Here is a 13,401-nt window from a genome sequence, read left to right as displayed (position 1 = left end):
AGAAGTGGACTGTTGCCTGCAAATCTGCAGAGGTTATTTGTTTTAGTTTCACAGGAAGACAAGCATAGAAGAAAATTTAATTTCAAACACCAAATGGCGAGGACGAATACAAAACAGATGTGTATTTCTGCTGTTGTGAAAATGTGGAATTCACTGACAGTAGAAGAAAAGGGCTGTAAAAAACATTTTTCAGTTTAAGAAGATGTATAAGCAGAGAATATGGAAATTATATAAAAGCATGTCATGATGGAATAGCTTTAGTTATGGATTTTTCAATTTTGTTTATTTTATTTGGACTCATGCACACAGGTTTATTATAATGTCAATTCGTCTGATGTAAGTGGTTATTTGTTTTAAGAAAGGTGCAGTTTGCTTTATCCTGCTCCTTTCCAATCACTGTATTGGAATGAATAAATAAAATGAAATAAAATGAAATGCTATCAGAAAAAAATTAAACAACACCCATCTGCACCAATTTTTTTCTCGCTTTGAACGCGCCAGCCGGTTCAAAATTGGGTTCAGGAACCAGAACCGGCACGGAGCCCTGCCAGTCTGAAAAGCCTAAGTGAGAGCCCAGACCAACATCTTTCTTGACCAAGATTTTGAGAAGTTTCATGACACCATGGTAAAGCTCTTACACCCCAGACCCCATCTCACAGCCCACTAGGGCTATCACAAAACCAGATTATCAAACTTTGATATGATACTAGTAAAACTCAGACAATATCTACACCTTTTTTGACACTATGGTGCCACAAAAATGAAGAACCAATGCAAAAATAACTGGATAATGTCTTGTTTCCAATTATCAAAGATAGTAAACCTCTCTAAATTGTCTCCCATTTTCAGAAGGGAACTCCTGCAGCTCTAAAATCAGAATTTGATGTTTTTTACATGAATCACTGTGTCCATCCAGCTGTTGTTGAAATTTTACATTATCCCATATCTGATGGACCAGGTGTGCACGAGCCGAGCGCTCTGAGCGGTGCCGTCTATTTTCTGTCCTGCAGAGATGTAATCTATTGTCTGAATCCTTCCATTATAATCAGATCCATTGAATCCCACACAAAGAAAAACTATCTGACAGCTCATAATCACTGCACCTCACAGAGCCGCTCTCATACTAAGGTGAGAAATGTGCCGCTGCTTTTTATGAAACACATTTTGTTTGGACATGCTTTTTTTTTTTTCTAAAAAAAGAAAAAATAACACAGTACTACATGTCTGAGAGCTTCATAGAGCACATCCTGTTCATTTTAATATCATTATATAATTTTATTTTTCTTTAAAGCGTCAGTTCACAAAGAAAATGTGCTTTTCTACAAAACTCTAAGAAAACATCAAACCTGGAGAAGTCAACCTCAGCTCTCTACCCTAGAAAAGCTCCATCAGTGACTTTAAAAGGGCTTTTTAAGGGTGTTTTTGTGATTTAATTTCTCAAAGTGTATTTTAACAGCTACATTATCCCTGAAATCTGAACATGATGAAAAGGGCTTATTGGAAAACTGTTATCATAGGTTGAAGTTGGAAAGAAAAGTTAGATATCTGAGATGTATTTAGATGTTTTCAGTCCAGATGAAGTGAAATGATTAAAATTTTATTCCGCTTCTGAAGTTTAATCAGCCCTGTATTTTTATAAATAGGGCTGCAAAAATATTAGTTTTTAAAGGTGCAGTGTGTAATATTTAGCCTAGTAGCATTTAGCTGAACAAACTTGGTAAAATAAAGCAAAACATTTCTAAGACGGTCTATCTAAATAAGTGTTTAGTCATCTAAATTCAAAAATAGCTATAAACCTTTGATTCATACATAGGGAGGGTCCCCTCCATGATGCCGCCATCTTGGATTTTTACATGTTTCCATGGTAACATAGAGGAAAAAAGGAAAAATAAAGTTATTGTATTGTATTGTATTGTATTCACATTACAGATACACATTAAATTCAACTGGTTGCCACAGTTTCCAGCAGAGAAATGCAATCTGGAACCCACTTCTAGATTTTGATATTCAGTTTTACATACTGCACCTTTAAATCTGGATTTCTATAGTTGGTCTTATTTTTAATCGCTTCTTTGATCTTCAATTATTTTGCTTTTATTTTGGTATGCCTGCACTGTCTTAGGGTATGTTCCCTTCCTTTTAAAATAAAAGAGCTTTTATTTTGAAAAAAACAAAACAAAAACAAAACATAGAAAACATCCAGTGGATCGAAGTTTGATGCATGATTTTATCCACACAAGGAACTCATGGATGGAAAAGTAAGTACTTCTTAAGTGAGGTGTTAAAAGGTAAATGTTTGCTGACTTCTGACTCGTCCACTGAGCTGAGTTTTTAAAGTGAAGTGAGACATTAAGGGGCTGTGGTGGACTTACTTTACATGATTCTGTTCAACTACAGGACCCAAAAAGCTAACCTGACACAAAAAGCTTCAATACTAAACGTTTGGGAAAAGGCAGAGGCTTTGAAAAAAACTCTGAGTGTGACTGGATGAACGTTCTGTCTGTCACATCTCTATGGGCCAATCAGAGCAACAAAACACGTGATGTAGCCGCTATCGAGCTGTGCGTGCGCAGCTACCGAGGAATAACACGAAACATGGTGACTGTAGTAGGCGACATGTACTCAACTTTTGACATTTTTGAAAAGAAAACAACTCACTGCTGTTCTTTGTTCTTCTTTTAACCAAGTTCTTATAAAAATGGCGCTTGAGCAGTATCCATACTAATGTCTTCTGCCATAATTGCACCAGCCACTTGTTGCTGCTTGGTTACGTCATAACTCTGCCATGCCTGAAAGTACTGCCCCTCGTCGCTGATTGGTCCTGTCACTTTCTAACCGGGCCCAGACGGTTCAGATGGGAGCTTTGCAAGATGGATTTGCCAGTGAAAAACAAGGAAACAGGCGTATCCATCTGCTTTGCAAGGGTACGAAAAAGCCTGATTGTGCGTCCTTTGTAGTGCAGTGTCAGGGGAACACAATGGCTGAGCATGGTCTGATCAGCTGTTAACAGCTGGTCTGGTGGATTTCTGACAAGTTTATTATTTTGGTCATATGACTGCACTCCCACAGTGAGAGCAGAACCATGAGCAGAATCCTCAACTTTGGGGCTTTTTTTTTTTTTTAAATAATGACACTTCATGACATTTCTTTGCTACTTTTTAATTTTATGGCTTCTTTTGTTGTTTGCTTTTGTGTTGCCCTGAATTTGTTACTTTGCTTTTTTATTATTATGTTTTTAATGTTTAAGGCATACTCAGTATCATCGAGGATTGTCTGTTAACTTGTGTGTTTTCTGTGTTTTGAGTATGAGTAGTGTTAGGGATGAAATTGTATGTTTTACTTCATTTAATATTGTGTGCACTATTTGTATTTAAGCTTTTTTAGGTTCTGTGTTCTGGACCCCTGGAAGAGTAGCTGCTGCCATGAGCCAATGCTAATGGGAAGCCCAATATGCAATTTTCCTTTGGAAACTGTCAGACAGCGTCTTTAAACACCATTAAAACAGCAGGAATGACTTTTAATGTGCCTTCTCTGTAATAAAGAAAATAAACCAGCAGGAAATGGGCCTACCTGTGGACCTCCAGTCGAATACTTGTTCTTATTTACCTGCTAAATGTGTTTGCTGGTGATACTCTTTATGTGTACAAGATGGCAAGAGCAGTTCTGTCAGTGATTGCAGTGTGAAAAGGAGACGATAAATCTGGTCAACAACTGAGAGTTGGTCAGTTGTTGGGGGCTTCCATCAGCAGGAAGTGATGTCATCATTGGGAGAGGGATGGTGGGGTCATCCTGATGATGGACCACAAGGACTTGCCATCAACAAAATTTCCATTAAAAAACAGAATTTCTTGGAAATTTTCTGTTCCAAAATCCACAAAAATCGTCTAAAATTTCAAAGAAACTTCCAGAAATGTCTGTGAAAATTCTTCATCATAAGTTTAAGTTAAGTAGTATTTGTAAGTTTCCAATAAAAAGGAACCCTCAAATTTCTTCAAATATTCCCCAATTGTTCCAGTGAAACTTCATCATGAAGCTGAAAAATTTCTACAAAAAAGTTTATGTAAATTCCTTCAAAAACCCTCAAGGGGTGCAGATGGCCTAGTGGTTTAAGGTGCACCGTATGTATGCAGGCAGCCCGGGTTCAAGTCCAGCCTGAGGCAGCATCTCCCTCATGTCTCTCCCCCACTCTCTCATCCCCATTTCCAATTCTATCCAGTGTCCTCCGCTACTCAATAAAGGCATAAAAGCCCAAAAAAACATCTTTAAAAGTTCAAGAACATCCCGATAGCAATAGCAAAGCAAATTCCTAATCCAATTTCAAAAACTTCACAAATATATTTCCAAATAATTAAAATCCCAAACAAATTCCACAAAATTTCCATGGAAATTCTTGAAAAACAACCCCCCACAACTATTTTCCAATCAAATCCCCAGAGATGTACAAACTCCCCAGTTTCCCATGAAAATTTCAAAATATTGCAAAGCAATATACTCCTTACAAATTCAAATGAAACTCTCACAAAATATGCACATATCCCCCCAAAATTCCATGAAATACTTGAAAATTTCCAATCAAATTCCCCAATTATGGAGAAAAAATCCCCAAAGTTTCTATGAAAATCCCTGAGAATTTCATAACGAATTCTCCAAACACTTGAAGAAAAATATTTACTTGAACTTCAATGGAAATTCTGGACAATTATCTAAAAAAATCTCAAAGCAGAAATCATTACTATGTTACAGTAAATCCAAAATAGAGTATAGACCAGGGGTCATCAACTCCGTTTTCAAAAAGGCCAGCTTCTTCTTGACTGACATTGTGGGGGCGGAACTTTGAAATAAACAGAAATGAAATCTATATTTTTTGTCTAATTAAAATATTCTTGTAAAAATTATGTCCTTCCAAAATTAATGGAACTTTAAGCCTTTAACAGAAAAATCCCTTTCACCTTTACTGCAGCCAGCCACAAGGGGGCGATAGAGATATTTTAGCTACATATTTCTGGAGCCCTCTTGTTGTCTATCATGGAGATTGATGCTAATATGCTGTGTTGTGACTGGCCAAAAACACATGCGATCTATGTAGATTCTCAGAGGAGGGAAATAACACTCCCAAAGAGTCTTATGTAGAAAATGATGGTAAAAAGCTGCACCTTTAATCAAGAGAACAATAATAAGTCTGTGTTTTCTAGCCAAATTACTGAGATACTAGTGTCCTTCTTGTCTGATAAGCCACCAGGTTGAAGTTTTTATTTAGACTTCAAGAAAAAAGTTAAACTACAGCATGCCATATTTTTGCCCTCTTAAATTTCCTGAATTTAATAATCCTCTGGGGGCCGGATGGGAAGCTGTGGGGGGCCTGATGTGGTCCCCGGACCTCCAGTTGATTATCACTGGAATATATACTGTGTAATCCAATCACCCTCTGAGTTTATTCTAAAGGTTTATTCTGTCCTCCCCAAACATTACCTATGGGGTGTTGCCAGGATGGATGTGAATTTTATCCCACTAACATGAGAAACACTCGGTCTAAAGCCTCAGGATATGGCTGTGGACCTACTGATTAGTAATAGACTAATAACCGTGTTTGGGACTCACCCCCTCCTGTCTGGAGAACAGACTCAAACAGATGCTCAGGCTTGAACTCGTCTCATTGGACAGCTCACAGATCTGCTGCAACTTCTGCAGAATGGAGGATGGGAACCCTGGAGGGACACACAGAGCCATGTGAGAATGAAAAGTTAGTCGAAGTGTAGAAAAGTAAATCAGATCTCAAATCTTTCCATCCAAGTCTGGAGTGATGCAGACCTCATGTAGATGACAGAGGACTGTGTTAAAGGGGGAAAAGGCTGTGAAAGCCACCTTTAAGTTCCTCCTACATGTATAATTTTATCACAGAATAAAGTGACAGTAAAATTAGAGGTTTTACTTTCATCCAGCCCGTTGGTTTTCAGCAGGGACATGAAAGCTGCCACCTCCTCCTCCAGTTTCCTCTGGCTGGCCTCGGCTGCCTGCAAACAGGGAAACGAGACCAGGCTGTAGATGATGTGACAGGACTGTAGGGAGGGCGCCTTATTCTTGATGTTTTTGTTTACAGCCACCTGTAGTGATTCTGATAGCTCGCCAAGTGTCATCCCCTCCTCGTCCTCCTCCTCCTCGCTGCCCTGCTCCTGTGAGCAGTAGTGCGTGCTGTAAGCCGTGTGCTCCTCCAGAGCGTCCAGCCAGGCCTACAACACAGAGACGACAAACACCCAACAGACATTTACGAGGAATAATGGTGGATTTAAAAACTCCAATTAGGATCTGACTGGTTTGAATGGGCAAAATTCACTCATCCTCGAAAGCAAAAGCTATCTTTCATTCACCAAAAACCTGCACTTCATATGCACTCTGAATGCACTAAATGGACAAAGTATTTGGTCACACCTGTTAATTATTGAATCTGGGTTTTTCAATCAGACCCGTTCCCACAGGATTACAAAATCCTCACCTAGCCATGCAGTCCCTTTGTGAACCTACAGTCATGCACGAAAGTATTGGCACCCCTGGAATTTTTTTTTTTGAGGTTTGTTTGGGGTCATTGTCCTGCTGGAACACCCATGACCTCTGATGCAGATCCAGCTTTCTGACACTAGGCCCTACATTGCAGCCCAAAATCTTTGATAGTCTCCAGATTTCATGATTCCTTTCGCACAGTCAAGGCACCCAGTGCCAGAGGCAGCAAAACAAGCCCAAAACATCTTTGAACCTCCACCATGTTTGACTGTAGGTACTGTGTTCTTTTCTTTGTAGGCCTCATTCCATTTTCTGTAAATAGTGGAAGGACGTGCTTTTCCAAAAAGCTCTACCTTAGTACATTTTTGCAAACTCTAGTCTGGCTTTTTTATGTCTCTTTGTCAGCAGTGGGGTTCTCCTCAGTCTCCTGCCATAGCGCTTCATCTCATTCAGATGTATGGTCTGAACTGACACTTTTGCACCCTGAGTCTGCAGGACAGCCTGAATTTGTGTAGAAGATGACTGAGGATGTTTATCCGCCATTCCAACTATCCTGTGTTGCATTCTTTTGTCAATTTTTCTCTTCCGTCCACATCCAGGGAGATTACCCACAGTTCCATGGGTTGTAAACTTCTTGATTATACTACACACAGTGGACAAAGGAATCTCAAGATCTCTGGAGATGGTCTTGAAACCTTGAGATTGTGCATACTTTTCTACAATTTTGCTTCTTAAGTCCTCAGACAGTTCTGGGCTCTTCTTTCTCTTCTCCATGCTTGGTGTGACACACACAGACAAACAACACAAAGGTTGAGTCAACTTTTAGACATTCTAACTGGCTTCAGGTGTGATTTCTAGATTGCCAGCACCTGTTACTGCCACAGGTGAGTTTAAATGAGCATCACATGCTTGAAATAAAATGATTTTCCCTACAGCTTTAAAAGGGTGCCAATCATTTTGTCTGGCCCATTTTTTGAGTTTTGAGTAAAATTATGTCAATTTTGTCTTTTTTCTTCAGATTTATTGTGTTGTTCCAATGCACAGAAAGACATGTATACCAAAAACATTTGTAACTGCAACAATTTCTGGGAGAAACTGTGTATTTTCTGGAAAAAAATTCCAGGGGTGCCAATACTTTAGTCCATGACTGTATATGGGTCGTTCTGAAGAGCTCACTGACTTCAAGCGTAGTGGATGCCACCTTTGCAATAATGGGTAGTGATATTATTAAAAACTGGAAGAGTTTAGGAACAACAGCAACTCAGCCAGAAAGCAGAAGACCACGTAAAATCACAGAGTGGTGTCAGTGACTACTAAGGCTCATGGTGTGCAAATGTCCCCAACACTCCATGGCTGAAGAGCTCTGAACTTCCACTGGAATTAATGTAAGTAACTGTGCAGCTGGAGCTTAATGAATGGGTTTCCATAGCTGAGCAGCTGCATGCATACCTCACATCACTAAGTCCAATGACAAGCATCAGATGAAGTAGTGTGAAGCATACCACTCGACTGTGGAGCAGTGGAAAGATATTCTGTGTTGTCACCAATCATGCTCCTCTGTTTGGCAGTCAGCTGGGTGAGTCTGGGTTTGGAGGATTTTGTAGAACTTTACCTGCCTGACTGCACCGTCCCAATTGTTAAGTTTGGTGGAGGAGGGATAATGGTATGGGGCTGTTTTTCAGGATTTGGTCTAGACCCCTTATCTCCAGTGAAGAACAATCTTAATGCTTCAGCACACCAAGACATTCTGGACAATGCTATGCTTTCCAGCTGTGTGGCAACAGATTGGAGAAGGCCTTTTCTATTCCAGCACTACCATGCCGCAATGCACAAAGCAAGGACTATAAAGACATGGTTTGATGAGTTCAGTGTGGAAGGACTTGACTGGCCTGCACAGAGCCCTGGAATGGAGATCAGGGTCAAGGCTTCTCGACCAACATCAGTGCCTGACCTCAGAAATGCTCTACTGAATGAATGGGCACAAAGTCCCATTCATTCAGTGTCCATATACTGTATGTACAGTTGTTACGATACCAAAACTGATAACCAAAATTGACACCAAAACATGGTATATGAAGTATGCACGTATGCAAGCAGAACAGTTTCTTTAATGACCTGTTTGTCCTGTCTTATTATTCAGTCACATTTTGTTCCAAATTTCCCCCGATGGGGGATCAATAAAAGTTTTTCTTATCTTATCTTATCTTATCTTAAATAAGATACAAACTTAAACGTTTTTTGTTTAATTTAGTTGACAATGCTCAAAAATGTGGGTCATGGTTGCTGGAGGAGGTGGTGGTGGGTCCTGAGGCTAGACCAGCTGAGAAGCACTGGTTTAGAGAAACTTTATTAGACTGATGAATTTTGGCCCTTTCAGGCCTTCATCAGGGTCATCAATAAATGCACCCCAAACAGAGTTACTGCTAGCTCTCATACTAAATATCAGCCAGTTAGCCTAGCTATGCTAGCTTCACTGTATGTAAACCAGTGTTATTTTGACAGCTATTTTTCACTGTAGTCTCAGCCTTTAAATAAAATGCCTGTTAGTTTTAGTCACATTTTAGTCATGTCTAACCATTGCGGGTTTAGGTGACAAAAACTCAAAAACATTTTAGTTTTTGCTTTTAGTCCAAGCATTTATTCTCTTGTCTAAATCTGGTACCCGATCATGGTAGTGTGTTCTCTGCACCCTGCCAAACCTGGAGTCCCTGCTTCCTACAGCTGAGAGGCAGAATAGATACAGATGCATGTATCTATCTGCAGTGGAGAAATATCATGGATTTTAAATGTCTGACAAAAACTAAACTACATTTTAGTCTAGTTTTAGTCGTCTTGATGAAAATTAAACTTACTTTTAGTCATTTGTAGTCATCAAAGATCTTTTTTTGGCTAGTCTTAGTCTAGTCTTTCTCATGGAAAAAAGGCTGTTGATGAAAAGTTTTTGTTGACATTCAGACACTCCAGCCTGTTGGAACAAAGACTTCCTGAAAGCGTTGATGAAAATATCACATTATGATGCCATTCATCATTTCTGACTCTCCGACACAATCAAGTCAAAGTCTGGCTTAATCCTTGTGGTCTGATCCAGACCTAAGTCTGAGGGATAAGTACAAAAAAGTAGATCAGTCTTTTTGTCAACGTCTAGATCAGTTCCTTAACTTTGCCTCTAGGTTAATACAAGCCAAGGTTAAAAGGGGACAAATTTTACTCATTTAAGACAAGTTTATATTGGTCTCAGAGGTCCCTGCCTGTGAAGGTCGTTTCTGAAAAAACACTCCAGTTATTGGATTTTTGCATGTCTAAAAAAACTTCTGTTTCAGCCCTGCTCAGAACAAGCTGTTTCTGTACCTTTAAATGTTAATGATCTTTGTGACTCCGCCCCTCTCAGGAAATGGATGTTGTTTAATGGATGTGGCTCTCCTGATCCTCCTCTCAGCTGAGTGAGAGGAAGATCAGGAGAGGAGGGCAGAACTTTCTTTCAAGCACGGACGGCCAACTGAACGTGGGGGCGGGGCTAACTCCCCACATGACATCATGAGGGGAAAATCTGAGGACGGCTTGTTTCAGCTAGGGCTTGGCAACTAATCGCAAATTAGAGTAAACTACAATATGGCCTGCTGCAATATTGAAATCGCAAACAGTGCAATATTTCTTTAACCTGAAATGTGTGCTCTACACCACATGCAAACATTAGAGTTTCTTTTGAGGAATTTTTTTTAACTAAATTCCTACTTTTCTTCTTCATGTATGTGTTTTTCTTATTAAAACAAGAATAACAAAAAAAAAAAAAATTCATCCCCTTCAACGTGGCAATTGATATCAAATTTGCCATATGAACCAAAATCATGATTATAAATTCTTTTTTAGATTATTCATTCCTAGTTTTATCTATCTAATATGGTGCTCTTTTAAATAAAGGGTGATTTATGCTTGTGGTTGTTTAACAACACATAGATGGGTAACCCCCCAAAAATTGCACATTAAATTGCAATTGCCATATTGGGAAAAATAATTGCAATTAGATTATTTTTGCAAATCGTTCAGTCCTAGTTTCAGCACACATTTTCTGAAAGGTGGAGAAAGGGATTGTGCATTGAACATGGGCACATATTTTTGTTATAAAAGCCTGAAAAGTGATTTCTGCCTAATATGCCCCCTTTAACATTTTAACCCTTGGTAACTAATCCACCCCTATCTTCCCCCCTGTAAAACAAGTTAACAAACTATGAGAGTGTGAAAAAAAAAAAAAAAAAAAAAAAAAAAACTATGAAAACTGTCCTCTGTTGTCTTTCAAGTCAACAAGAGTGACTAGAAGAAAACAGAAACAGAGCGGTGGGGTTAAAACAGTGTCACATTGTGCTGCTTCATGCTGCATCATTCCACACTACAATAAGAAACAACCAAAATAAGCGGATTGTGACACCGAGGCTGGATCACCATGCATGCTGTTAGGCCAAGCTGTATGAGTTATGTAAAAGTCTAGTCCCGAGTCTTTAAAGAAAGGTCCAACTTTTGTTTGTTTCAAATAAATAAAACCAATTAATCAGGGTTCAACAAGGTCTTATGTCTTTTAAGTACACAAGTCCAAGAAAACTTTTAAGTCTTATCTAATTCAGACTGTGCCGGAGTTTTTCAAATGTCTTTAAACAAGAAATCACCAACATCTGAGTTGCAAGGACTCCTTTTTATACTCCCCGTGTTATCAAATGGTTGTAGGCATTGATATTCACTCCGAGATTAAACTTCTAGTATTGTGACAGCCTTGCGAGGTCTTTACTCTCAGCCCCGCTCTGATTAGGTTAATATCTTTGCTTATCCTTAAAGTGCTTTTCTCTTTTTCATTTTTTAGAAAAGCTGTTCTGATCTGGCATTGACTGTTTGCACATTTAATCTACCCAAAATGTAAAAAAAAAAAGAGCATTCTTCGAAGTAAAGCTTGACTAGAGGCATGCTGGAGTCACGTATGGATAGAAGATAACTGGAGGACGCTCTCTGAGAATATCTGAGATAACAACATCAGGAGAAATGAAACATACTTTTCTCGTAGCCTCTGGGTCGTCTTTCGGTGACACTTTGAAGTGATGCACGCTTTCATCAAAGCACTTGAGGGTAAAGAAACAGCCGTCTTTAGCTTTAATCTGAAATGGATGACAGAAGAAAAAAAGCCCTCATGATACATTTCAAAAATATTCAGCATGGCGGTCAAAAATGTTCTGCAGATCTGAATGTTGGCTTACCAGACAGTGAGCGTTTGTAAGGGACTTACAGCCTTGTCTTCGGAGGTTGGCGGCAGCATCTGACCTTCGTGAGAAGCAGGAGATGTTTTCTGTTATTTTCCTCTTACAGGCGACACATTTCAGTGGAGGCTCGGAGGCCGAAAGCCTTTTATTTTCTAGGTTATCTATCTGTCTCTGCTACAGCACCTTTCTAATCAAAGTGTGCAGCACTTCCATTTATCTGTGACCGAGAAATGTTCCCTTCTGATTCAAGGAGCACAGCCAAGATGTGGGAGAGCACCTACTGTTTGGAGTACCAGGATAAAACCCCGTCCTGGAGGACCACCCAGTACGAACGCCAGCCGAAAAACCTGGAGCTCTGCAGGGTGATGAGAGAGAGGAGTTAGCGGGCTGGTTGTCTCTAATTTTTGTCTATATCTTTAATCTTACAGCGCCGTGAAAAAGTATTGGCCCCTTTCTGATTCCTAATTTTTTTGCATATTATGACACTTACACATTTTGGATAATCAAACCAATTTTAATATCTCACAAAGACAACCCAAGTAAATACAAAATGCAGTTTCTAAATGTTGATTTTATTTATTAAGGGGGAAGAAATTCAAACCCATCTGTAATTCTCCCTCCTCCTTAAATCGTGAGTTAACTGTGATTAACCACAGTTCTTGGAAAGCTGAGTTCAGTTTCACTGGCCACACCCAGGCCTGATTACCGCCAGATTTGTTGAATGAAAAAATCCCTTAAATAGAAGCTGTCAGACAAAGTGAAGTAGACTACAGGATCTCAGAAAGAAATGCATCATGCCACGATCCAAAGAAATTCAAGAACAAATGAGAAACAAAGTTACTGAAATCTATCAGTCTGGAAAAGGTTACAAAGACATTTCCAAGGCTTTGGGACTCCAGCAAACCACAGTCAGAGCCATTACCCACAAATGGAGAAAACTGGGAACAGTGGTGAACCTTGCCAGGAGTGGTCGGCCAACCACAATGACTCCAAGAGTGCAACGATGGCTCATCCAGGAGGTCACAAAAGAACCCAGAACTACATCCAAAGAACTGCAGGCCTCACTGGCCTCAGTTAAGGTCAGAGTTCATGACTCAACCATAAGGAAGACACTGAGCGAAAAATGGCATAATGGGAGAGTTCCAAAGCCAAAACCATGCTGACAAAAAATAACACAAAGGCTTGTCTCACATTTGCCAAGAAACATCTTGATGATCCCCAAGACTTTTGGAGAAATATTCTGTGGACTGACCAGACAAAAGCTGAACTTTCTGGAAGGTGTGTGGCCCGTTACATCTGGAGTAAAAATAACAGCATTTGATAAAAAGAACATCATGCCAACAGTCAAACATGGTGGTGTCAATGTGATGGTCTGGGGCTGCTTTGCTGCTTCAGGACCTGGACCACGCTCTTGGGTTATGCAGCAGGACAACAACCTGAAATATACCAGCAAGTCCACCTCTGAATGGCTCAAAGAAACAAAATGAAGGTTTTGGAGTGGCCAAGTCAAAGTCCAGACTCAAATCCACTTGAGATGCTGTGGTGTGACCTTAAACAGCAGTTCATGCTGGAAAACCCTCCAATATGGCTGAGTTAAAACAATTCTGTGAAGAAGAGTGGGACAACATTCCTCCACAGTGATGAGAAACACTCATCACCAGTATCA

At 39.7% G+C, this 13,401-nt stretch overlaps 1 protein-coding gene across 2 annotated transcripts in view; it reads right to left on the bottom strand.

Annotated features, from left to right (window-relative positions):
- Window positions 1-13,401, bottom strand: part of osbpl1a (oxysterol binding protein-like 1A) — a 78,864-nt gene that overhangs the window by 43,039 nt on the left and 22,424 nt on the right. For both annotated transcript variants that reach the window (XM_041791518.1, XM_041791519.1), the window contains exons 10-15: window positions 12,017-12,090; window positions 11,733-11,796; window positions 11,532-11,633; window positions 6,102-6,227; window positions 5,930-6,011; window positions 5,599-5,705 (exon numbers count right to left, since the gene is read on the bottom strand). In XM_041791518.1, the coding sequence (XP_041647452.1) occupies window positions 5,599-5,705; window positions 5,930-6,011; window positions 6,102-6,227; window positions 11,532-11,633; window positions 11,733-11,796; window positions 12,017-12,090 (555 nt within the window). The remainder of the gene's footprint in view (window positions 1-5,598; window positions 5,706-5,929; window positions 6,012-6,101; window positions 6,228-11,531; window positions 11,634-11,732; window positions 11,797-12,016; window positions 12,091-13,401) is intronic.

This window comes from Cheilinus undulatus, linkage group 7 (genome assembly GCF_018320785.1).
Source record: "Cheilinus undulatus linkage group 7, ASM1832078v1, whole genome shotgun sequence".
In the NCBI taxonomy this organism is placed as follows: Eukaryota; Metazoa; Chordata; class Actinopteri; order Labriformes; family Labridae; genus Cheilinus; species Cheilinus undulatus.
This window is presented reverse-complemented; position numbering and strand designations above follow the sequence as displayed.